Genomic DNA, 23059 nt, shown 5'->3' with positions numbered 1-23059 from the left:
AATGCTAGGTTATTTAACCCGAAACAACCCACAGTGCCGGGTTCACACGTCACAACAAGCCTACGTTGTTAGGAAAGCAGGAGCAGGCAAGAGCCAGCATGCTTGCTCGCTCCCACACACTCATAAACAACCCATGGTTTGTTAACTGTGGGTTGTTTGTTTGTGCAGATTGGGTCTCTGTATGCCTTTTTCCTACATTTTTGTTTTGGGGATGGAATAAGACTATGCTAAAATACAAAGAATTCAAATAGTTTGGCAATTTTATTTATTTACTTATTTATTTATTACATTTCTAGACCGCCCAATAGCCAGAGCTCTCTGGGCAGTTCACAAAAATTAAAAACATTCAAAGTATAAAACAACAGTAATATAAAATACAATATAAAAGCTCAACCAGATAAAAACTGCAACAATGCAAAATTACAAATTTAAAACACCAATTTAAATTTTTTTATAGATTGTTAAAATGCTGGGAGAATAAAAAGGTCTTCACCTGGCTTCTAAAAGCATATAATGTAGGTGCCAAGCGAACCTCCTTAGGGAGCTCATTCCACAGCCGGGGTGCCACAGCAGAGAAGGCCCTCCTCCTGGTAGCCACCCGCCTCACTTCCTTTGGCAGGGGCTCGCAGAGAAGGACCTCTGAAGATGACCTTAGGGTCTGGGCAGGTACATATGGGAGGAGGCGTTCCTTCAGATAGTCTGGGCCCAAGCCGTTTAGGGCTTTAAATGTTAATACCAGCACTTTGAATCGGGCCCGGACCTGGACTGGTAGTCAATGAAGCTGGAAAAGGACTGGCGTGATGTGGTCTCGTCAGCTAGTCCCTGTTAGTAACCGTGCTGCCCTGTTTTGTACCAGTTGAAGTTTCCGGACCATTTTCAAAGGCAGACCCACGTATAACGCATTGCAGTAATCCAAACGAGAAGTTATCAGAGCATGGATAACTGTAGCTGGGCTATCTCCGTCCAGATAACGGCGCAGTTGGTATATCAGCCTAAGCTGATAAAAGGTGCTCTTTGTCACTGAGTTCACCTGTGCCTCAAGTGACAGTTCTGGATCCAAGAGCACCCCCAAACTACAGACCCGATCCTTTAGGGAGAGTGCAACCTCGTCCAGGACAGGGCAAACATCACCTCTCCGGACAGATGAACCACCTGCTAACAGTACCTCTGTCTTGTCTGGATTGAGTCTCAGTTTATTAGCCTTCATCCAGTCCATTACCGTGGACAATTTGTTATCACGAAATGAGTTCATGCTATTATTTGGCTGTCTTGAGCTGTAATATATATGCTAGGGCTAGGATGCAACTTCAGGTGTGTCTTAAGAGCTTACACATATTTATTTATTTATTACATTTCTTGGCTGCCTTTCAGGGTAGAAGTCCTCACAAGGCAGCTTACAACAATAAAACACATCAAAACAATTAAAATATTAAGAACAATAAAAACACAAACACAGCAAAATAGCAATTAAAAATAATAAAACCAGCAAGAACAACAATAGCAGTAATAATAGTATCTAATGACTTTTTAAAAACGTCTTTACTTTGAAGCAAGGACCGGCATTGCTGTTGCATCTCAAATTGCTTAAAACTCCCCTCAGTTTCAAAAGTGGTTTGCTGTGTGCTATGCAGAGCCACAATATAAAGTACAAAACCTCTTTGGATGTGCAGAACTAGTTGTGTGTTCATTTGGATCTTGGCCTAAATGTACTTAAGATTTACCTGTTGCTGCTGCTGCTGCTGCTGAAATGGAAGAAACTGAAGCATTACATACCCTGAAAACAATTCTGTAATGTTTTGAAAGTTAGGTTCCTTGCCTTTCGATTTGAGCCCAGCAGAGGTAGATTGGAGGTGCAAACAAATGGATGGTGACTGCTGAAGTCCTGGGCCTTGGACATGTTGAAGCTCATTTTTGCTGCTCCCTTGTTCATCTATCTTAGTGCCAGCTGGACTTGTGGGTGGGAGTAGCATGGCCAGACCTAAGGAAAGACTCTGGGTGCATTCAGACAACATAGTAGTCAATGGTGGGTTGATCGTCAACTCCATGGTTGATTATCTAGGGGATACTCCCCACACAACATAATAATCTACCGTGAGTTGACTATTAGCCAACTGCATTCACTAGCTCATCCCACCCCCGTCCCTCTCTGTCCTCCCACTGAATAGCAGTGCTGGTTCCCCCTTGCCATCTCTGTCTCTGTGTGCTGATCTCGAGAGCTGTCAAAAATGACAACTCTCCAAAGCAAGGCGGAGAGAGAGATCCCTTCAGGGAACTGAAGAAGCGCCATGTTTCTTCTGTGGTGCCAGGCATGGGGAAGGGTGGGAGGGGTTGCCCGCGCCCACTTCCACCCTGCACCTGTGCCTGGTACTAGAGATGTAAAATTTCTGAAAATTTTGAAGCCATGGGAAAAACCTGTTTTTTCCCCGGGGGGGGGGGGGGGGGGCGGGTTTCGGAAAAAAACGTAATTTTGGGAAAAATTGAAATAATGCAATATTAGCACTTTTTACAGATTGAAAGTCACTTTATTACTTTAGTAACATAAAATGTAATTATGTCCAAGTTGGTTTGGCATAAAATTATTACATTTGGTATATTAAACGTACAGTGTATTCAAACAATTATTACAAACTGAATTTATTTTTTTATTTAAAAAAATACCTTTTTGGTAACAAATGGAGTTACAAGCTCCTGAACTGTTAGGAACACCTCAACTGTAAGGAACCTCTTTGGTTTTGCCAGTTTATAAGGAGCAGGAAAAAATAATTTAAAAACAACAAAAGAGGAAACCATCAACATTAGTAACAAAGAAAATTATTTATGTCTCCACTAGTCCTCCACAGTGTCAAGCGGACATAAAGTACCCATTCCTATAAAAAGAACTGAGGAAAAGGGTGGGGAGACCAAGATTCAATGAATATTTAATCAGACTCATTTTCTGAGCTATAGCTATCACTACCAGTTTCAGTCTCTGCTTCAGTGGCAGTGCCCCCTAGGGGCAGAAATGCATCTTGTATTTGCATTTGAGAGTTGAAGTCCCACTTTGCAACCTAGGAGTTGCTTGGGTGAGTAAGGGCAGCAGCTTGGACACGCTGGCAAATGACAATGGTGCCCTGACGCTCTTGCTTTCCAACTCTAGGACTGTGAAATAGTCAACAGTGCCCGCCACATTACACAATAACCAATAGTGGTTCAAATAGTCAACTCTGCACATCGTTGGTTATTTACGTTGGTTATTTTGGCCAAATAACCAGCCGTGGTGTGAAAAAGTCCTGACAGATGACATAGTATTGAACCATTGACTATTTAACCCACCATTTCTTATTTAATTCACCATTGGTTATCATGTTGTCTGAACACAGTCTCTCTGTAGTCCACCCCAACCATAAAAGAAGGTCTCAGCAGTGCTCATGTTTGTGCTTCCTTCATTCCCTCCCACTCTTGTGTTAAATATTTATCTCTGCTTTAGTACACTTCGAGTCTTGCTATAGAGGTTTATTTATCACCAATATATGGGACCAGGAACACATTTTACTTATCTGGTATTTTGGGATTAGGATTTTTTTCTTCCTCATAGCAAAACATGTGAGGAATTAGCCTTCTTTTGTTCGCTATTGATCTGTATTGTCACTATTAGTTTGTCACTTTGTTGTAAGGCAGGAACCAAATTCAAGGGTTTTATGGGATTAATTTTCCTCTTAAATCACCAGGGGAAGCCTACTTAATGCGTCTTGGGGGTCAGGGTTCATGGACCAGCTCACTGTTGGTCACTAGCATGATAATTGCACTCTCTAGGGGCTGCCTTCTGGAGGCCACATGTGGTTCTGTTATCTTAAGTCAGTCCACTTTTCACCAAGCAAATGGCCTGATGGTAAATGGGCTGCCAGAGTTCTTAGTGCCTGCCTTCCATTGCCAATTCATGGAAGTTATAGCTGATAATGTTATGGCCTGTTTAAACTAGGTTCTGTGATCATTTCCCTCTCCACCGCCCACCCCCACCCCCTGTTTCCCACTGTGGGCATAAGATTGGGTTACTGATCATGGAAGTCTTTGTCAGAGAGAAGTGTGTGTGTGTGTGTTTATAGTAGAACAAAATATTTTTTTATTAAACTTAAGAAGCTTACAGTTTTTTAATGAGAAGATAACAGGTATAGTTTGAAAATTGTCCTAATAATGTTTGTTTTTCCAGCAGGCAAAATATTCATGTATAGCAATATTTTAAAAATCCTTTGTAGTTTTTCTCTTGTACTTTTGAATATTACTTTCTCCATATTAATACATATCCTGTTTTATTTTATTTTTTTATTAGTTTGAAACTTGAATATGGGAAGGTCTAGAAATCATAGCTCAATTTTAACTATATTTTTATTTCTTCTTAAGACTGCATATTCATTTAAAGCAATATTGTCAGATGCTTTTAGCTCAATTTAAAATTGTTTCCTTCTTTAATAAAATGCTATCTAAAAGTGAAGTTAATTATTATTAAGTGGACTACAAAGTGATTTGAAATAGAAGGAAATCCATTGAATTAAAACTGAACAAAGAACGAAGAACTTAATCTCAAAGATCAATGTACATCTAAATACCTATTAAACACAAATCTATCTGTAATTTTGTTTTGATTTACTCCTGCCCTTCTTCCTTGTGATCTTTTTGATTCTGGCACCAGTTATCCGTCCATACTTTAAGACATTGCAGTTCTTTCCAAATGGTTGATTGAGACTCACATGTAAATCATGACAGCATCATTGGTGTGCAAGTCTGTTACTGGTGTTTGGTTTGCTCCATCTAGCTGGTTCTAGAACTTAGGAAGGAGGTGTGGTGTTTGAGCACAGGATAGATGTAGCATGTGGATTTAGAATAAAAATTAAATTTCACTTGTACGCCCTTTATTAGAAAAGTTGAGACATTTCTTTAAAATTAAGAAATACTTGTTATTGTTATCAGAGGTCAGTTATATAATTTCCAAACAATTCTTTAGTTTTTGAAGTAAGTGTGTGCATTAATAGTGAAGAGAAATGCAGCAAGAAAGAGAGGAAGACAAAGAGTATGTACATTATAATTCGTACTGCTAAAGTGGCTTTTGTGAAAACAGTAGCTGAATAGTAGCAGTTGTGTTGTATGATTTTATCATGGGAAACTTTGGTAGAGCTATTTAGAAAAGGGTGCAAACAAAACTGTATTTTATTTTCTTATAATTTGGCTATGAATCTAACGTTGCATGCTTTACTGTTTTTTTGCCCCCTTTCTCACTTCCAGGAAGAGAGCCCCCTGAGTGTGTCTAGCCCAGAGTGTATTGGTACCTGGCTGCATTACACCAGTGCTGTGGGTACTGGGCGTCGAAGACGCAGATCAGGGGAACAAATCACTTCTTCCCCTGTCTCCCCTAAATCATTGGCTTTCACATCCAGTATTTTTGGCTCATGGCAACAGGTTTTTAAACTTTACTTCATTAAACATTACTATGCATTCCAAGCAGGAACCAACTATCTTTAAGGACATCTAATCCCTTGTTCTGGATTTTGTTCAAAGTAAATTATTTCACCTGTCATTAAAATGTGATTTTTAAAAATACTAGTTACTTCCAAGAATGCTTCGGGGGGAAAAAAGCAAGTGCATGTTTTTTGTTTTTTTTCTACACAATTTTTACTGAATGTATTCGATGGTTGAATTTCGAATTGATTTCTTTTCAGCACTGTAGAGATGAATATAGTAAATTCCCTAAAGAAACAGATATCAACTTTGGCTTAGCTGTCCTTTAAGACTCCCCCCCCCCTAAAAAACAAAACAAAACCAGCATTGAGTAATTTGGTGGTAGGTACATTTAAAATGGTTCGCTAATAAATGAAACAAAATGCAATTTGAAATAATTGAATTGGGGTCCAATATTACTATGCCACAATCGGGCTTCTCATAGATTGTATTTTTGCTGGCCTATTAACTGTGCAGGAAAAGAATCATTAGTACTAATCATTATTTTCTCCACTCCTTAACTGGAGGTATACTTTTTCCTCTCCCTTTGAAAAGACAGTACTTCATCCATTGTAATGCATAATATTCTGAAATCTGAATTATTGAGAATATTTAGTAAAATTCTATACACACACACACACACACACACACACACTAATCACAACACTTACAAATTAAATCAATCCTATTTATAGTAAACAATGGATGGTGTCCTGTAACCGGATATCCTTTCTTCTTTTCGAAAGAATGTACTATTTTCATTTTTTCTTGGACCTATCAAAAGCTTGGATATAGAAAAAGAGTTTTAAGTTAAAAGCTGCAAATATCAGAAGTTTACCCTGATAGAGCCTGTGCATGGATCAGTGACTGTAAGGTGACCTCATCAGCCGTTCTGTGTTTCCTCTTTTTTTTTCTCCCTTCCAATACAGGCGCAGTTTAGGAGTGTTCATTTGGTAAACTAAAATGACACAGTTGTCTGTGTTTTCATATCTTTCTTGGTGTCTGTCCTGTATTCGTCATGAATGCCTGCTTGCACCACTTCATTGCAAGGATCTCATGAGTGAAATGGACTTCCTTCAGCAGTATTGCATGATCTTCCATATTATTTTGGTATTTCTACTAACACATTGTATGGCTTATTAATACTTGTCTGTCTTAAACAGGCTGCTGTTTCAAGCTTAATGGTCTCTACAAACCTATTAGTCTATTTTTGTCATTATTTTTTTGTTTTCCATGTCCAGGTTCCATCAGAAAACAACAGTCACTTCCGACCACCAAGAACTATTGTAGAGCAAAAGACAAGTACTATAGGTACGTATATACTTTCTAAATTTCTGTTCCTTTTAAGTAGATATTCCAAGTTCTCTGTGGTCTGCCAACAACCTTGTTGATCTTTTAAAAGTCAGCAGTGCTGTTGGCATTATGCATCTCAGGAATTTTAATAAAAATTAGTAACTGGGGCATTGAAAATAGAATGTATGTTCTCATTATTGGCATGGTTTTTCCACTTGAACGAAAGCTGTATTCTTACTTTGACAAGTTAATAAAGACCATTTTAAGATGTTTCATCTCCAGGCTTTTTGGGTTTTGCTCCTTCGTGGGCTAGAAGTAGTTGAAGATATACTCCTGGGAATCAAAACATCTTTACTTCTTTCAGTTTTCTATCTTCTTCATTGGAAAAACAGCAACAAAGTAAAGTTCTTTGCACTATCCCAAATTCCATTAACTACAGCTTTCAGTGTACAGACTCAGATATTGTATCTGCTTCATTACAATAAGCCTCATGTATTTTAATTTAGTCATCATTTTCAAATTAGTACTGTGATATTTTTATTATAATGTATTGTATTGTTTATTTATTGAAAATATTTTTACCCCGCTCTTCAGCTGAAAAGTCTCTCGGAGGACTTACAGTGAGATCAGGAACTGTCAGTAAGTCTAATCACATAGGCTTACAGTCTAAAAGACATTTAACAAAAGGAAAAGGGGATGGTGAGGGAAGAGTGGGCCAGTTCTTAATCTTACAAAGTTCATTAAATGGAAACAGTTGAAGGAGAAGAGGAGCCTGATGAAACTAGTCTTTTAGCAGAGTTGGTGGGGAGGCCCAGTGGTCCCATTTCTTTTTCTACAGCAGCCTGATGGAATATATTACATTCAGTACTGTAGACTACCGGTTATTTGTGCTCTTTAATGTAATGTACCTATTTCAGGTGTTGCTTTCAGAGAATATTAAACAAAAAATACACAACATTAAATATAGTTAAGTTAAATGTCTATATTTGTCTACTAAATTCTGTACTCCTTTAGTATATGCAATCTTTATTTGGTATTTCATGTATCAAAAGATTCCCTAGCAAAATGCATACATCAGGTGCTCTTGATTACTGGAGTTAATTTTCCTAACATTCTTAAATAATTATACAGTCCTGCTCTCTGTAATATGTTACATCATGTTTGATAAAAAAAAAAAAAACTTGATCAATTTGTGTGCATAAGTAAAGATATTTCTTTAGTTCCAAAGCGTTTGCCACAAATCAGGCACTCATTGGCTGTGTTTCATCAGATGTGCTAGTAATGTTTTCCTCACTGTTTAGTCATCGGTGGGAATGACAGAAATTTTGAATCTGTGGTTTATGGTCAGAAAGCAAACAGCCCAGGTTTCAAAGGGCAAAGATAGGAGAGTTCTCTCGTGTGCAAGTGGAGTTGTGGTTAACTTAATATCTATAGGGGATTAGAAGTTGCACCTGAAATAGCTTCCTTCTCAGGTTTTTAAATGTAAATTAGAATGTGCAAATATAGTATTCTGTACCAATCATGTAATATTTTAAGTTAAGAAATTTTTTTACAAATAAGATTTTGATTATCGTATAGTAGAAGTAAACATTTCAGTTTGTGTTTTAATCAGCATTAACTTTAAGGCAAATTTCACCATAAAGTACTTGGAACAAAATGTCTTTTCGTTGGAATTGGCTAAAGTTATACCTGTCAAAATCAAACCATTGTGACAAATTTGAGTATTTTGCTATAGGTCTATTTTCTAGTAATGTGAAATTAGTATGTTCTAGTATGGATTTAGATACTAGGCATATATCATGGGATACATCTGCAAAAGCCACAAGTAGAACTTGTGCAAGTCATCTTGATCATATCCCATTAATATCAATGGGTTTTGCATACAAAAATGGGATTTAATGCCATTTCCAGAGTTCAGTATTAATTTTTCAAGATTCAGTTACAAATTTAAAATATTTAATTTTGTCTTTCACCCTTCCCGATCTCTTTTTATCTTATATTGTCCCCATCTGGCAACTTTAAAGTCCAGCCTTCTTTTTCACATAATTAGTAAAGGGAATTGTGAACAATAAAAGCACAATAAATAGTGGTAGTTGTATCCTACAAGTACCACTGAGACATTACAAGCATATTGTGAACCTGTCTAAGGCAATGCCAGAAACTGCCTTTTGTGTGGTAAGGCTGATATGCTTGCATGCTGCATGCATCCCCAATGTGAATGGAAGAACACCTGGTTGCTGTATGTATTTTCTCTAACTCCCATCAGGGTCTCACTGTGCGAGCCTGTTTAGCACCTCTGTGCTCGGGGGTTCTTCAAGTGCACCTAACCTACAGGATTATGCTCGTACTCATCGTAAAAAGCTGACTTCTTCTGGCTGCATAGATGGTATGTGCACACTTTCGCACATGCACTTACACACACCCATTCATGCACACATCAGGTATGGAAAGAAAAGTCCTAGGCTTGTTGACTAAATAAAAGCCTAGATTGCTGTTCACTAGTATTAATTGTACAGGATTTTGCTGTCTATTTCTCAGAACTTGATTTATTTATTTTATGATTATTTATTTACTTTATTTATTGAACCCGTGAATTTATCTTGGCATTTTACAGAAACATATTAATAAAAATAAGATTGTAATAAAAACAATATAAAACTAATACATGTGCCAACTGAGTTTAATGATTGAGTTTAATGGCATAGATATTTTTGTTTGTCCCTACTGTAACACACATCATCATAGTTACAAAGTTCAACCTCTACAAAATTCTAGCATTTGAAAGAATATAACTTACTGTTTAAACCTGTGCATTTTGGTAACTGTTTCATTAAAATGGATGGAAATATTTAATGAGAACCAGAAAATCAAAGGAGAGTTACGTTAATATTTGTAAAGTACTAAAAAGAGGCCTTTTTTTTTTTTGGTGAGCGTAAAAGAACTAGGCGCTTCAGATAATGAATAAAGTAGAAATGTCAGCACCAGATTTCCACTGCTGTTGCAATGCTTGTTAACATTCTTGAGGATAAAGAACTTTTCTCCTAATGTCACTTACATTATATTAAATTCTATCCGTGTATAGCTTTGTATGCCAGAATCACAAGCTCACCCATGCTTTACACTCCATTAAACATCTAGTATCAACAAGCAGAGTTTATTTCTTTTAAAATCTGTTTTGGCCTATGCACTTTTCCCAATCCCTTCTGCATGTCACTTAATTCTAACCTCCTCTTCATTTTCCCACCCCCTTCTGTTCTTTCTTATAATGTCCCTCTTTTGGTAGCTGTTTTGAATTTCAGGTACCTGTTTTTCTCTTTCTCAGACACCACACGTGGTTCTGCTGTTAAAAGATTTTCTATCTCATTTGCTCGACACCCAACCAATGGTATGTTTTGCTTTTATTTTAAAAAAAACCAGTATTCCCTTGCTTCATCCCTTCCAAAACATGGGGTGTATAGTATTGTCCACCATCATCCTTCCTAATTCCTACTGATCACAAGGCCATATGTTTAATTATTAGATATACTGATAGTTTGAATCCCTCTTCTCCCTTTTAATTTTTTAATCTGCTTTTTTTAATTCACACATCCAAATCTTTTGGGGGGGGAAATAAAATGAATTCCGTGTCTAATTATACACATTCTCCCTAATGACTCAAGCAATGACCATGTCTAGTGTATGTTAAAAAAAACACCCCTTTCTGATCTTAAACACCTCCTAGTTCTTTCTTCATAATATTCTTTTCCTTCCTGCTGTGTTGGATATCTTTGTCCTGAACCTTTGGAACTCAGCATGGGAACCGCCTTGCGAAATCAGGGCAAAGGTCCATCTACTGTAGTATTCTGTTCTCAGCAGCAACCACCAGATGGCACTGGGAAACTCATAACTAAGACATTAAACTAATGGCCTCTGTTTGCCTTTGGACTCAGAAATACTGCCTTTGAATATGGAGATTCCACTTATCTAGGATAGATAGCAATTGTTGATAGGCCTAGCCTCTTTCAACTCCAGTTGTCATTCATAATGAAATCTTGAGTTTGCTGTCATATCTGTGGTAGGGGATACTAGATTTAAAATACACGTTGACTGGGGAAAAAACCCAAGTTGCTTACATATCTATAAACTACTTTATTTAAATTCCCCTCCCTTTACAGACGTACCTTAGGTGCTTTATTTAATGAGTTACCTATTGTTTTATTTTGTTTTTGAAATCTCTGGATGAGTTCAAACTATATTTTTGTTGTTATTGAAATTGGATATTGGGAACTGTTTTCCCCCTCACATACCAAACAATTTGCACAAGCCTTGCCGCTTTCGTCACAGGAACGCTCCTCCAGGATAATGCCACCCTCAATTTCTTCATCCTTATTCAAAATGTTTCCAGTACTATTCACTAATGGAATTCAGCGATAAGGTAGTGTGGTGTCTCACTGAAGTTGCAGATCTGTTTTTAAACCCTCTGATACATCTGCTGCACAGAAAACAGAGCATGAATGAAAACCTATGGCTTTATTATTAAGAATCTATAAATATCACTACAGCAATTCATAGTTAAAAAGTTAAAAGCAGTCGTGGCCTTGAAAAAGAGAAATGTGGACATTTATTCTAAAATTAAGTTTTCTAAAGAAAGAGAAGCTTGACATATTAATGCAAAACAATTGAAAGTTGGGTTTGAGAGCTAAACATTACATATTTACATAATTAGGAGAATTCCTATTACATTGTCAGTAGCTGAGCACATTCTATCTACATTTTATGTGTTTAGTATTCTTTAATCTCAACCATGTTAATACAGATTTCTCTGATCCATTTAATATGTTTCCTCACATCTTTCACTATTTACTGCATGCTTTATGTATTACTTTGAAACCAAAATGTACTCCCTGATATACTTGGGGTTGGTTCTATCTGCTTTGAAAACATAGAGGAGTGTGTACTGTCTCTTCTTCACTTTTTAATTGGGGCCTCACCTATTCTTTGCCTTCTGTAACTTTAATGATACAACCTCTAACCCGTTTCAGTCTTCCACCTCCTTTCATCTTGAGTTCAAAGAACATGGTGAAACCAGTATCTACTGACAGTGCTTTACCTTATTTTCTGGGCCTCTGTGCAGAACATCCAGACCTCTTTAGGTGCTGGTCCGTTTCCTCTGAGGAATTTCTAGGCTCCAGTGGTATGTCTTTATAGCTTTCAAATGTAAGACGGCAGGGTGGCTTTCTAAGTTGCTGCGCTAACCCTTTCATTGTCTTGCATTTTGAAGTAAACTGATATGTTGCAATAGAAATCAGCTCACAATAGCAGATCTTCAATCACTGGAAGGGATACTGTTCAATATGTATGTAACTTCTTTTAAAAAGACATGACACAAATGAATAGGTTTCTAGTTTACATTTTCAGTCCAATAGAAATGGCCTCCAATCAAAATGTTTCATAGTATTTCTACTAACCCCAAAATGAAAGAGCTAAATGATGGGCATGCGCACAAGTGAAAAGTTGGTTCTCATTGCCTAGGTAGGCAGAGCTAAAAGAAGTAAGCAGAAATATTTATTAAGTTAAGTTCCATTTTAACTTTTTAAAAGGCTATTTATTGAACACTTTCTCTGCAGTAATAATGTCTAAGCATTAAAATAGACATGAACAAAAAATAGAACAAAGTAGTTTGCCTCTGAATTTCTTCTTGACGTCATACACTCATGCACTCATACATATTTTTGGACTTTTCTCCAATCAGGGAAAGCTGAAGTTTTTGTGGAATTTACTGTAATGCAAAGAAAGGGTTTGCGCTTGCCTGCATGTGTAGTGTTGTATTTTTAGAAGATTTATTACCCTTTATTAAATACAATTAATTTGAATCACACAGAGAAGCTTAGCTGTTATAATTAAACAGGATACCAAAATGTTCCTTGGCAAATTTTATTTTGCATATTAAATTTTATAATGTTCCTTCTTTGCAAATATAAGAACAGAAAAGAGATAACAAATAACATAAGTAGTAGAATAACTGAGAATAGATAATGAAGTTCACTTTATACTGCATTTTTAAATGTACTTTGAATTAAAAAATATGAATACTTCTTCAGTAACAGTCCTCTCTCATGAAAATAAACATCTTGGAAGAATTAGCAATCTAAGTAAAATTACAGCTTTGTTTTTCAAAATTATAAGATTGAAGCTTTTGACGGCTCTCCATTAAAAACAGGGCCATATATAGTTTATATGGACATATTTGTTATGAGGAGCTGTCAAAATCAGTGCACAAAAGTGGTTTATCAAGCCTATATATGCATATCTTTTTAAAAAAATCAATGTTAATTCAAGTGTGCATGGTTGGTTATGAAATATCAGTATGCCTGAACTTATGTCGCCTAACACTGATCTTTTTATCTATTTGTGATTTGTCAGTAGTCATTGTAAAAGTAATGTAAGTGGGAATAAATAATATAAAGGAAACATTCCATAATCTTGCATTTTGAAGATGTATCAAAGAGGATTGTCCTTCCTTTCCTTTTCTAAAATTGCAGTTTAAAATCTTTCACATTCACATTTCCATTTAAGCTGAAACAGCGAGCTTTGGTGGCTATGGAAATAGTCTTGGGATATATTGAAAGTTTAACTTAACTGATTTCTCAAGTCTGCCTTGTATTGAGGTTTATAAATTGGGGAGTGGGGAACACTAGAAGAATTATCATACGAGAGTACAATGAATCAGTAGGACTTCATTTGTGTAAGTGGTGCTAAAATTGCTGCTTTAGACTCATATTAAATACGCATGTTTTGTATTATGTATATTCAGACTCATGAACAATATATTGTAAACTCTGACACCCTTTAGTCCAGCTCCATATTGCTTTAGTATCTGAAGTGGTAACTAAAGTGTTATGGTATGTTTGCATGTGTTTATTTTCAAAATTTACTTGGGTGGGAATCAAAGTCATTTGTGGGAATGCCTGACCCCCTTGTTCTCATTGTAGATTTGTATGTGTGTCATGTACCCACCTATGCAAACTCCAGAAAGTCAAGTAAACTTTTGGAGCTGCCTCAGATGCAGGGCAAAATATTGTAGTAGTGGCTAGGTTCACTCATCATGCTAACCCATGGATGGTGGCAAGCTATACTGCATAGGTGGTCAGGCAAAAAGCTACACATTTATTTCACCCTCATTGCCCCTCCCCCTCATGTAGTCCTCCCGCCCAGCCAGGCAGATATCCCGGCTTCCTTTGCAGTGGGAATAGAGATTGTTTAAGAGTGGAGACAGTGTTTTTGTCCGCCCTTTGCAAGCTGCTCTGTAACCCATGCTGGCGCAACAGACAACACACTAACCCACCTTTATTTATTTATTTATTTATTACGTTTTTATACTGCCCAATAGCCAAAGCTCTCTGGGCAGTTCACAAAAATTAAAACCATGGAAAGCATAATAAACAACTAACGATCTGAAAAACACAAATACAAAATACAATATAAAAAGCACAACCAGGATAAAACCACACAGCAGAAATTGATATAGATTAAAATACAGAATTAAAACAGCAAAGTTTGAATTTAAGTTAAATTAGGTGTTAAAATACTGAGAAAATAAAAATGTCTTCAGCTGGCGACGGAAAGAATACAGTGTAGGCGCCAGGCGAACCTCTCTGGGGAGCGTGTTCCACAGCCGGGGTGCCACAGCAAAGAAAGCTCTCCTAGTAGCCACCTGCCTCACTTCCTTTGGCAGGGGCTCACGGAGATGGACCCCTGTGGATGATCTTAGGTCCGGGCTGGTACATATGGGAGGAGGTGTTCCTTCATATAACCTGGCCCCAAGCTGTTTAGGGCTTTGAATGTTAGTACCAGCACTTTGAATCGGTCTCGGACCTGGACTGGCAGCCAATGAAGTAGTGAGAGGTCTGGCGTGATGTGGTCTCGCTGGCCAGTCCCTGTTAGTAAACTGGCTGCCCTGTTTTGTATCAGCTGAAGTTTCTGGACCGTTTTCAAACGCAGCCTCACGTATAACACATTGCAGTAATCCAAACGAGAGGTTATCAGAGCATGGATAACTAGCTAGGCTACAGCAAATTGTAGGTTCCTAGAGCGGCTTATTTGAGGCAAATAACCCACCATGAGGGGTGGGGGGGACATCTCACAAACTGTACTCTATCCCATCATGGGATGTTCTGGAAAATAAACCATCATGGATTAGTGTGTTGTGTGAACCCTGTTAGTAGCAGAAATCAGGAGAGCTCCACTTTGCTCTAAAGAGCTTATATACACATTGCACACACAAGTCTCTTTGTACTCTGGCCTTTATGCTTAATTTTATTGATTACTTCTTTGCCAGTCTAATAGCTTCCTTTTATGCTGGAAATCTGTGGTGTTTTTTCTTTTCTTTTTCAGGCTTTGAATTGTATTCCATGGTGCCTTCAATCTGCCCTCTAGAAACTCTCCATAACTCCTTATCATTAAAGCAGGTGGATGAATTTCTTGCCTCCATTGCTGCCTCTACTTCATGTGAAAATTTTCCAGAGACATCCGCAGTTTCTCTTTGTAATTATCTTTGTTTTCTATTTTTCAGACTGTAAATCACTGCTGGGCATAGACGGTCAATTAAAATACCAGTCTTAGTGTTTCTTGGTGTAGGATTGGTGTAATATCAATCAGCCTCAAATTTAATCAAATAAGTATTTCCTCATTTCCCCCAAGAATTAGAAAATGTAATTTAACTTAAATTGATCACATAATATGATCAATTGTTGATCTTGTGTGCTGTGTAGAACATTGTTATAGTAACATGGGTTGTTTGCCCAATTAGAAATGGGTAAGATCCAAAGAAGTATGTGTCCAGTAGGCTCTCAATCCACACACCGTATACAGAATTCCAATCTGCTAGAACCAACTTTTTAAAATCCAGGAAAGCTTCAAATGCAGTTGCAGAGGTGCAGAGATACTATTGGGAGTGAAGGCCCTAAAGGCACACAAGTGCGCCCCCCCTTCCATTCACCTAAAGGCACACAAGTCCTCCCACATACCTAGAGCACCTTATAGTGAAATTAGTCTGTTTTATTTAGAACAATGGGCAATGCTACAGAGCCGGTGGGGGAAACCTACTGAATGGATAGGGTGGGATCCCTGAATGAGGTAGGAGAGGCTTCAGGGGATCCCTGAAAATTGGGTGGAGACACCTTACACTCATATATTACAATGTACCCACTCTTCCAAAACTCCAGTAGTCAGAAATTAATATGACCTTCCTTGATGTTTTATATAGACTACTACTTCAACATTTATTATATGCAGCTCCTGGGTCAAGACTAAGACAAAACAGCTTTGTTTGTTTAACCCTTTTAGGTTCTCCATCATTCCTGGATGCCAGGTCAACAAGAAAAGATTCTTTAAATATGTACACCCCTGCTAAAATCCAGCCAACATCATTTGAAGATTTTTTGAGTCGGCGAGCTGTGGAGAAATGTTCCTCAGGTAAGTAATGTTTGAAAAGACCAGAGTAGCTCAAAACTTTTCATGTCTGTATAATTATTAATGACTTAGTATGTGAGATACCATATACAGTAAATTGGCTTTAAGATTAGAAACATTTAAGAATATTTTGGTCTACTTGAATCTTTACATACCTGACTTTATTTCCTTGTTTTATCTGTGTCAAATATGTTATTAATTACTCTTGAGTTATTCAAGCTGCATAAATATTTCTCCTGTGGCAACTGTCACATTAAAAAATGGCTGATAAACAGCTCATATTCATATTCTATGGCTGTGCACATGGGAAGAGAAAGTTTGACATATAGACATGAAGTAATTAAGTGCTATCCATCAGGGGAAATGATTAATCGAGTAAACTCCCTCACAGAAGATGTGAGGCTCACACCAGTGGTTGAAAGGAGATGAAGAAACAAGTTGCCTTGCAGATCTTATAATGTTATCGGCCACAGATGAGAAACTCTTGCATATAACTGCAAACTACACACACCTGCTGTTGCACACAAGCAGGAGCCTGGACCTACTTACTACTTAACAAGTGACCATCATTGTTCAGATTGCATCCAATGTACTTCTTGGGTGTCAATAGGAAACCACATCTTAAAATATGAAGCTGTTGTATTTTAAAAATTAAATTATATGCTAAGATAAATTTAGAGGCAAGAACCACTGAAAGTCACTTAGCCTTTGGCAAATCTTAGCTTAGGCTCTTGGGTTGGAAAAAAACACTAAATATTCATAAATACATTGGATACCAAGCCTCTAAAACACAGGCTATGGATGACCTCAAGATCCCTTTATAGTGGCACTCCCCAGGAACCCAAGGTAGGGGGAAAGCCCTCAAGTCCATGAGGCTGCAGCTCTGTTGGTTAGAGCTCCTTCCATTTCATCCATTTTCATCAGGTCCCCCCTCCTTTAGACTGAAGGGAAAGGAACCTCTTGTGCAAGCACTGAGTCATTACTGACTCTTGGAGGGACGCCAGCTTTCGCTGACGTTTTCTTGGCAGGCCTTATAGCGGAGTGGTTTGCCGTTGCCTTCCCCGGCCGTTATTACCTTTCCCCCAGCTAACTGGGTACTCATTTTACTGATCTCGGGAGGATGGAAGGCTGAGTCGACCCGAGCTGGCTGCCTGAAACCAGCTTCCGCTGGGATTGAACTCAGGCTGTGGGGAGAGTTTCAGCTGCAGAAACTGCTGCTTTACCGCTCTGCGCCACACGAGGCTCACCTTTAGACTGAGGATCTTCAAAAACCAGTTCTTCAAGGGCAAGACCTTAAAGAGAGGCCTAATCAGATTATACAAATGTTTCTCATTTGTAGCCAATTCTACTCAAGATGTACCGACCTCCTCTGGAGCCATCTCTGCAGTCACAGTGGTCAGATGGTCTATTTCACTCAAGCATTGGAATGCAGACACTTATTGTAGGGCAAATTTTGGCATGGTTCCCATGCCATGGGAATATCCATCACTGTTCTTTAGTGATGGATGCCCTAAAATACATACTTGTAGAAATTAAAGATAAAAAGTGAGCTATGCCATCAACCGACAAAAAGAATGGGAAAAGGCCCAGAAAGCAAAGTCATCCTTGCTTTCAGCCCAGTATAGGATTTTTGAGACAGTAGGACTTTGGGTCTTTTAAACCAGCCTGGTCCTGTTCTCCTTTAGACAAGCTCTGCCACTTCCAAATCTGCAGCTGCTTAGTCCTCCAAGGGAAGCTGCCAGAAGTTTTGAAAGGAAGATGCCATGGCTGTCATTTTGGCATACTTCTATCCTTTCAATCAGCTTGGGAGCTCTCCACAAAAGGAGTGAGTTGTCCATTCAATTCTGTCTTAAATTGACCATTTATGAAAGCTGAGGAGGAGTTTGGAGTATCAGGACTTGCGATCCCTGCCTTCCCGGGCAATGAGAGGCAATAACCCAGTGATTACATGTCTCCATCCTATCAACTCAGAATGGACTTTCACATTAAGTATCCACCGTTCCATTTTGCTTTCAGGTTATACTGGGAATCTACTTCCCTAAGAACTATAAATATACCTAAAGCTCAACCTTACAAACAGTTCTTACGGGTTCTGTTTGCTAGCATTATACATTTTATATATGACACAGTTGGCTTTCATAGGTATTAATGATAAGAGTACTTAGACTGAAATGTTGGTATTCAAATGGTTTTGAAATATACCTGTGATGTTAAACTCATATCCTGAAGTTAGGGGTGACTAGAAGAGATGGATGATTAGAAGAGATGGATGCTTTGCATTAACCACCCTGAGCTAATACGATAGGGAGGGATATAGATGTAAATGGTTGAAAAATATTTATTTTCATACTGCCCAATAGCTGAAAGTATCTCCCATCCTTTTAATTTTGGATTTAGTCATGTTTGAGAAAGATGTTAATACTGGACATGATCCTGCCAAGTTAAGGACAGCTAGATGTATTGATTCCAGTGGGAGAGAAAACCCTGTGTTTAAATCTTGCCCCCTGAAAACAAAGGGAATTATAGTGTGGCAGGATCATGTTTATTGCCATTTTATACCCCATAAGAAACGATCTTCTATTTTGCTTGTATGCAGGTTCCAGTGGTCCTTCACCTCCTGATGTTTGACGGCATCATAACAAGCCAAAAAAGGGGGTTAAAACAATACTTGTGTAACATTAGTGTGGTTAAACTCTCTCTCTCTCAGAATAAATGAAGCAGTTTGTGCAAAACTGGAAGGGATTGACATTGCTGTCTTTTACACTGTCTTTTACAGTGTCTTTTACAGTGTAAAGTGTTTGTAAAAAAAACCATAAATAAGTAAGTTAGCTTTCAAAGGCTATTCATTTCTATCTATAAGAATGTGTTTCCCTGTATATAAAATTATTGGTATATTGCTTATATTGTATAGATCTGGGTTAAAGGTGAATTCTTTGTTTCTAAACTAAGAAAAGCAAACAAGTTTTAAGGAACTTGCCATCTTTAACAGACAAACTGCACAAAGGTCTTTTCTGTTTTGTTTTGTTTTGTTTTGTTTTGTTGTCCTAAATATACGCACAAACAAAAGCCAAAACAGCCTAACAAATTGAGTTGTATTACAAGAGCAGCTAGGAAGGTGACAGGAGGCAAACAGGAATGTAAAAGCACTACTTTTTTTGGGTCTGCAACAGGCCTTTCAAAAGGCCAAGACAAGAAAGATGTTTTTTTCCATCACAAAGACACATTAACATGGCTCTGGTTAATAGCTACCTTCTTGAATACCCATCCCTGAAAACAGAGCTCCATGGGTGAACCTTTCTCCTCGGTTATAAATGCATTCTATATATGAACAATAGCTGAAAAATACTCTCAAATTTGAAAGATACACACACACAAACTATAGAGACCGTTACCCTAATGGGAATGGGTCAGATTACTTTGAGCCACCTAAATACAAATCTAATAAGTATAACATTAAAAAGGTGTACTGTATTTTAACAAATTAACTCCGTATGTAATAGAACAACTTCATCTTATAAACAAAAGTTTCAGAACAAGCTACTTGATTTTTTTGGAAAAAAATTCTTGCAGCAGCAGAACCAATGGTTTCACAGCAATTTTATTCCCAATTCTCAAGGTCCTAGCATATACCCTCCAATAGATTAAGGAAAATAGGCCTTAGCTAGACCTAAGGTTTATCCCGGGATCGTCCCTGCTTGCTCCTGCGATATCCTGTGTGTCATTTACCTGAACAGGGATGACCTCAGGACAATCCTGAGATAAACCTTAGGTCTAGCTAAGGCCTCAGTCTCACTTATGGTCTATGTCACTTTTCTTCTCCCTCAACAGCAACTATGATGGGGAACAAGACCTTAGTCTTGACCCTACTTCATGCAGACACGCTTCCATCGGGTGGAGTCAGCTGCGGGATTTAGGTTTTATACCAGAACCAACTCCCCCCACCACCCTTAAATATGGCTCCTGCAAACATCACTTATTCCCCGCTGCTTTGAGGCAGCTGTAGGAAGGGTAATTATAGCACTTTTGCTATAATGCAGTTAAATATCTATTGTCCAAAGTTCATGTATTCATGCGTTAAGAGTTAATTATTAATATCTTGCCCTAAACTGACATCTGGCACACTCAGTCTTAGCCTGGGAGCATCTTTTATTTAAATACATTTCCAAAGAGAACTGCTGTTTTGCTATTTCATATTTTTTCTGTTTGGATGTAGGTGTGCTGGGGTCAGTTATGGATAGTATGTCTGAATTTCCATGCTTTTTGTATGTTTACAGCAGACCTTTAATATTCAAATATAGTTTGTTAATATCTGTGCTTTAAATATATGCTTTAAATATATATATCCTGTCCTAAAGTAATTCCCTGTTTACATTCTTCCTAAAGGTTCTTGTTTTATTAGAGGGGGAAATGGCTTTCTCCACAGGTTTCTGCAGAATAAGGGTAATCTACATGCGGATAACAGGATTTATAAAAGCAGAAACAGCTGGTCTGTTAAAATTCCATGCTAGCAACTTTATATGTCTGCAGATGATATTTCTTGTTGTGTTTTCAAATTAAAAGTTGCAGCATTACCAAATCTATATAATTACTGAACACTTGGGCATAAACCAATACTGCTAACGTTCCTATCATTGTCCCTTTAATCTTTACTCTTAGCAGACAATGGTTAAAGACAATTTTAGGATTTTAATTGTGCTATAAAAATAACGAGAAGCTCAATTTGTGCTTTAAAAAAATATTCAGGTTTGTAAAATCAACATTTTGGGCAGTATCCAAGTCGAAAGCAATAATGTAAATTACGTTGCACTAGCATAAGCAACCTCTAGCATGATGTAATTTACATTAGTGCTACTTTAGACTTGGATACTGCCCCTATGTATCAGTAGTCCTATGACTTCTCTTGTGGCCTGATGAATTATTGGATGCCTATTAGTGTATTTATGATAATTACAGTAACTAATATTAATGTGACTCATGAACAGCAATATTTTCCTGTTAAATCACAGGAATCCTAGCTTCAATAAAGTTATTTTCATCCAGCAATTCTCCATGAAGGTGTAATTGCTTATTAAACTTGCCATGACATTGCTGTGCACATGAGAAATTCTTATGTTCTGTTTAAGATACCAAATGTATGATGGGTTCGCAACTTCTCATTACAAACATTTCATTTTCTACAATGTAAATTTTTTGCCTCTGAATGTACATATTATGTTAACTGTTTTTCTATCAGAAAATATTACAATTTATGTGTGCATATCATTCCAGTCAACCAAAGCTTTGGCATAAAAAAAATGTGCTCTTAAATAAAAGAGAGTCAACAACACATAACATTTGTTCTTCTTGCTCTCTAATTGAGAATTAACCTTTAGTCTCACTTTATTTTCCTGTTGTGCTATATTGCAAAAATTAATACAATAATACATTTCTCTTAACTTTATAAGAAATTAGGGTGTTCTATATAGGAAAACACTAGCCCAGACACATATTTTTCATGAGAATGAAGTTGTATGTGAAAAAAAAATACATTCTGCAAGATGATGCCAAAGCTTGCAGCTATGTTGCATTAATTGTGACTTTCAGGATTGGCTCTTAATACAAATACAGCCATGAATAAATACTAGGAATGCATTAAACCATCCAAACTTTTTAATACATGTGGGTTATCATTGCATCCAAGCACATTTCATAAAGAATGCTGATATTTCAAAATAAATATTTGTGATGGCATTAAAATTATAAGATATTAGCTCAAATGTAAATAAGAAATGAGACGTGTTTCAGATTAGACATCTTTGATAGAAGTATCCATAGCAAGTACCTCATGCAATCACCACTGATGTGCTTTTTTCTAGCATTAAAATGGCAATTTGATATTTGTATTGTGTGTTAAAAGAAAAAAAATCTGATTTGTATTATTGGAAGCATTTTTCATTTATGAAAATTTACACTTTTTCCTATATCCACGTAGAATGATGCATGCCACACTTTATGTTCATAATTATTTTAATTCACATGTTGGTAGGTTCTGATCTCCTATACTTTTTTTTTAGATTTCTGAGATGTTTCTATTACATGCCTAAACATTTAGCACGCAGTTCTATGAAGATAGTTAGCAGCCTCTGAATTCGGAAGCTACTGAATATCCAATGCAGGGTGGCTATAGCATGGAGGCGATCTTCGTCTCCGCACTCCAGCCGCCCTACATTTTAGCTAGACAGGTGATTTTGCCTGTCTAACGGAGGTTTCAGAGAGCTTGAATGAAATAAAATCACATATGGTCCCTTTTTCTTCTCCATTAGGTACCTCTTAATGCCAATAACACAATACAAACTAAGTTCAAATTTTCTCAGAGAAAGAGAAATCAGTTTTAATTCATTTCCATTTTATGCTCCAGCTATTTTGGCCATTAATACCATATGAATATGTCACTTTACTGCAGTACTGCAAAAGCCATTAAGGGGCTATGCCAAATTTTATATTCTGCTGTTCTGTATCCTTTCTTTTGTATTGGGTGATATTATTGGTAAAGATTCTAGGAAAATGTACAATTGCCTGCTAAAATAATGGTTGGAACTATTCATGGACAATTGTGTTTCAACACCCAGTGACAAAGGTGATTTAATGGCATTCCCAGCACTTCTGAAATCAGTATTCTATAGGGAAAGCCTTTCTATTCTGGATTATGGTCATCAGATTTATTGAAAATCTTTAGCTGAATATCACAACAACCTCAAAGCACTATTTATGTTACCTTCATCTAAAGTGGGAATGAGTTTCAGACTGGCAATTCAACCAAATGGGGGAAAGGTGGCAATTCCCTATTTCTAATCTCGAATACAGACAA

General features: G+C 37.3%; 1 protein-coding gene across 1 annotated transcript in view; it reads left to right on the top strand.

Annotated features, from left to right (window-relative positions):
• PPIP5K2 (diphosphoinositol pentakisphosphate kinase 2) overlaps positions 1 to 21741 on the top strand; it is an 86643-nt gene extending 64902 nt beyond the window's left edge. The window contains exons 26-32 of the mRNA XM_063129555.1: positions 5257 to 5430; positions 6711 to 6780; positions 9029 to 9148; positions 10085 to 10147; positions 15136 to 15285; positions 16087 to 16215; positions 18809 to 21741. Of these exons, the coding sequence (XP_062985625.1) occupies positions 5257 to 5430; positions 6711 to 6780; positions 9029 to 9148; positions 10085 to 10147; positions 15136 to 15285; positions 16087 to 16215; positions 18809 to 18840 (738 nt within the window). The 3' untranslated portion in view covers positions 18841 to 21741. The remainder of the gene's footprint in view (positions 1 to 5256; positions 5431 to 6710; positions 6781 to 9028; positions 9149 to 10084; positions 10148 to 15135; positions 15286 to 16086; positions 16216 to 18808) is intronic.
• The last annotated feature ends 1318 nt before the right edge of the window (positions 21742 to 23059 follow it).

The sequence above is a fragment of the Elgaria multicarinata genome, chromosome 6 (genome assembly GCF_023053635.1).
Source record: "Elgaria multicarinata webbii isolate HBS135686 ecotype San Diego chromosome 6, rElgMul1.1.pri, whole genome shotgun sequence".
Taxonomy (NCBI): Eukaryota; Metazoa; Chordata; class Lepidosauria; order Squamata; family Anguidae; genus Elgaria; species Elgaria multicarinata.
Note: the sequence above shows the minus strand (reverse complement) of the source record. Positions and strands in the feature narration are given on the sequence as shown.